The sequence below is a fragment of the Chiloscyllium plagiosum genome, unplaced genomic scaffold (assembly GCF_004010195.1).
Source record: "Chiloscyllium plagiosum isolate BGI_BamShark_2017 unplaced genomic scaffold, ASM401019v2 scaf_36520, whole genome shotgun sequence".
Classification (NCBI taxonomy): domain Eukaryota; kingdom Metazoa; phylum Chordata; class Chondrichthyes; order Orectolobiformes; family Hemiscylliidae; genus Chiloscyllium; species Chiloscyllium plagiosum.
In genome coordinates, this window is record NW_025200800.1 from 1 (window position 1) to 3,868 (window position 3,868).

A 3,868-nucleotide genomic window follows, 5' to 3' on the forward strand; every position below is an offset into this window, starting at 1 on the left:
TGGGAACACGATCAGGAACAGCACAGGGAACAAGATTCGGAACAACACTGGGAACACGAACAGGAACAGCACTGGGAACAAGATCAGGAGCAGCACAGGGAACAAGATCCGGAACAACACTGGGAACACGATCAGGAACAGCACTGGAAACAAGATCAGGAGCAGCACAGGGAACAAGATCCGGAACAACACTGGGAACACGATCAGGAACAGCACTGGAAACAAGATCAGGAGCAGCACAGGGAACAAGATCCAGAACAGCACTGGGAAAAAGATCAGGTGCAGCACTGGAAACAAGATCCGGAGCAGCACGCGGAAGAAGGTCAGGAACAGCACTGGGAACAAGATACGGAGCAGCGCTGGGAACAAGATCAGGAGCAGCACTTGGAACATAATCAGGAGCAGCACAGGGAACAAGATCAGGAGCAGCACTGGGAATACGATCAGGAGCAGCACTGGAAACAGGATCAGGAGCAGCACTGGGAACAAGATCAGGAGCAGCACTGGAAACAAGATCCGAAGCAGCACGAGGAACAAGATCCAGAGCAGCACTGGGAGGAAGATCCGGAGCAGCACTGGGAACAAGATCCGGAGCAGCACTGGGAACAAGATCAGAAGGAGCACGAGGAAAAAGATCTGGAGCAGCACTGGAAACAAGATTCGGAGTAGTACTGGGAATATGATCAGGAGCAGCACTGGAAACAGGAGCAGCAGCAGCAGCACTAGGAACAAGATCCAGAGCAGCACAGGGAACAAGATCCAGAACAACACTGGGAACAAGATCAGGAGCAGCACTGGGAACACGATCATGAGCAGCACAGGGAACAAGATCTGGAACAACACTGGGAACACGATCAGGAACAGCACTGGGAACCAGATCAGGAGCAGCACAGGGAACAAGATCCGGAACAACACTGGGAACAAGATCAGGAACAGCACTGGAAACAAGATCCGGAGCAGCATGAGGAATAAGATCTCGAGGCGCACTGGGAACAAGATCAGAAGCAGCACGCAGAAGAACGTCAGGACCAGAGCTGGGAACAAGATACAGAGCAGCGCTGGGAACAAGATCAGGAGCTGCACTGAGAGCATAATCAGGAGCAGCACAGGGAACATGATCAGGAGCAGCACTGGGAATACGATCAGGAGCAGCACTGGAAACAGGATCAGGAGCAGCACTGGGAACAAGATCAGGAGCAGCACTGGGAACAAGATCAGGATCCACACGAGGAACAAGATCCAGAGCAGCACTGGGAGCAAGATCCGGAGCAGCACTGGGAACAAGATCCGGAGCAGCACTGGGAACAAGATCAGAAGGAGCACGCGAAACAAGGTCATGAACAGTGCTGAGAACAAGATCCGGAGCTGCACTGGCAACAAGATCTGGAGCAGCACTGGGGAGCTGCACTGGCAACAAGATCTGGAGCAGCACTGGGGACAAGATCAGGAGCAGCATTGGGAACAACATCAGGAGCAGCACTGGGATCAATATCCGGAAGAGCACTGGGAATAAGATCAGGAGCAGCACTGTGAGCAAGATCAGGAACAGCACTGGGAACAAGATCAGAGCAGCACTGAAAAAAGATCAGGAGTAGCATTGGGAAGAAGATACCAGAGCAGCACTGGGAAAAAATCAGGAGCAGCACTGGGAATATGATCAGGAGCAGCACTGGGAACAAGATCCGGAAAAGCACTGGGAACAAGATCCGGAGAAGCACTGGGAACAAGATCAGGAGCAGCACTGGGAAAAAGATCAGGAACAACACTGGGAACAAGATCCAGAACAGCACTGGGAACAAGATCACGAACAGCACTGGAATCAAGATCAGGAACAGCAGTGGAACAAGATCCGGAAAAACACAGGGAACAGCAGTGGAACAAGATCCGGAAAAACACAGGGAACACAATCAGAAGCAGCACTGGGAACAAGATCAGGAGCAGCCCTGGGAATACGATCAGGAACAGCACTGGAAACAAGATCAGGAGCAGCACTGGGAATACGATCAGGAACAGCACTGGGAACAAGATCCGGAACAGCACTGGGAACAAGGTCAGGAGCAGCACTGGGATAACGATCAGGAGCAGCACTAGAAACACGATCAGGAGCAAAACACGGAACAATATCCGGAACAGGTCAGGGAACAAGATCCGGAGCAGCACTGGTAACAAGATCCAGAGCAACAATGGTAAAATAATCAGGAGCAGCACGAGGGACAGGATCAGGAGCAGCACAGGCAACAAGATCAGGAGCAGCACTGGGAATATGATCAGGAGCAGAACTGGAAACAGGATCAGGAGCAGCACTGGAACAAGACCAGGAGCAGCACTTGGAACAAGGTCAGAAGCAGCACGAGGAACAAGATCCGGAGTAGCGCTGGGAGCAAGATCAGGAACAGCACTGGGAACAATATCAGGAGCAGCACGAGGAACAAGATCCGGAGCAGCACCTGGAACACGATCATGAGCAGCACTGGAAACAGGAGCAGGAGCAGCACTAGGAACAAGATCCAGAGCAGCACTGGGAATACGATCAGGAACACCACTGGGAACAATATCAGAACCAGCACTGGATTCACGGGCAGGAGCAGCGCGAGAAACAAAATCCGGTACAGCACTGGGAACAGGATCTGGAGCAGTACTGGGATCACGATCCAGAACAGCACTGGGAGCAAGATCCGGAGCAGCACTGGGAACAAGATCAGGAACAGCATTGGAAACAAGATCAGGAGCAGCACGAGGAAAAAGATCAGGAGCAGCACGAGGAACAAGATTTGGAGTAGCACTGGGAATAAGATCAGGAGCAGCACTGGGAACACGATCAGGAACAGCACTGGGAACCAGATCAGGAGCAGCACAGGAAACAAGATCAGGAACAACACTGGGAACAGGATCTAGAACAGCACTGGGATCAAGATCAGGAGCAGCACTGGGAACAAGATTCGGAACAACACTGGGAACAAGATCAGGAGCCGCACAGGGAACAAGATCCGGAACAACACTGGGTACACGATCAGGAACAGCACTGGGAACAAGATCAGGAGCAGCATTGGGAACATGATCCGGAACAACACTGGCAACAAGATCAGGAGCCGCACAGGGAACAAGATCCGGAACAACACTGGGTACACGATCAGGAGCAGCACTGGGAACAAGATCAGGAGCAGCATAGGGAACAAGATCCGGAACAACACTGGCAACAAGATCAGGAGCAGCACAGGGAACAAGATCCGGAACAACACTGGGAAAAAGATCAGGAGCAGCACTGGGAACAAGATCCGGAGCAGCATGAGGAATAAGATTTCGAGGAGCAATGGGAACAAGATCAAAAGCAGCACAGGGAAGAAGGTCAGGAACAGCGCTGGGAACAAGATCCGGAGCAGCGCTGGGAACAAGATCAGGAGCAGCACTGGGAACATAATCAAGAGCATCACAGGGTACAAGATCAGGAGCAGCACTGGAAACAGGATCAGGAGCAGCACTGGAAACAGGTTCAGGAGCAGCACTGGGAACAAGATCCAGAGCAGCACTGGGAACAAGATCAGGAACAGCACTGGGAACAATATCAGGAGCAGCACTGGCAACAAGATTAGGAACAGCACTGGGAACAAGATCCAGAACAGCACTGGGAACAAGATCAGGAACAGTACTGGAATCAAGATCAGGAACAGCAGTGGAACAAGATCCGGAAATACACAGGGAACACGATCAGGAGCAGCACTGGGAAAAAGATCAGGAGCAGCACTGGGAATATGATCAGGAACAGCACTAAAAACAGGATCAGGAGCAGCACTGGGAACAAGATCAGAAGCAGCACGAGGAACAAGATCCAGAGCAGTACTGGGAGCAAGATCAGGAACAGCACTGGGAA

General features: G+C 51.8%; 1 protein-coding gene across 1 annotated transcript; it reads left to right on the top strand.

The window, feature by feature from the left end:
* Nucleotides 1-309: 309 nt before the first annotated feature.
* LOC122546103 (ataxin-8-like) lies at nt 310-3,218 on the top strand (the record flags this gene model as incomplete). The annotated part of the gene is made up of 3 exons (XM_043684932.1): nt 310-423; nt 1,147-1,194; nt 3,135-3,218. Coding segments are annotated over 3 exons (246 nt in total), but the record flags the coding sequence as incomplete, so codon positions are not given.
* Nucleotides 3,219-3,868: the final 650 nt, after the last annotated feature.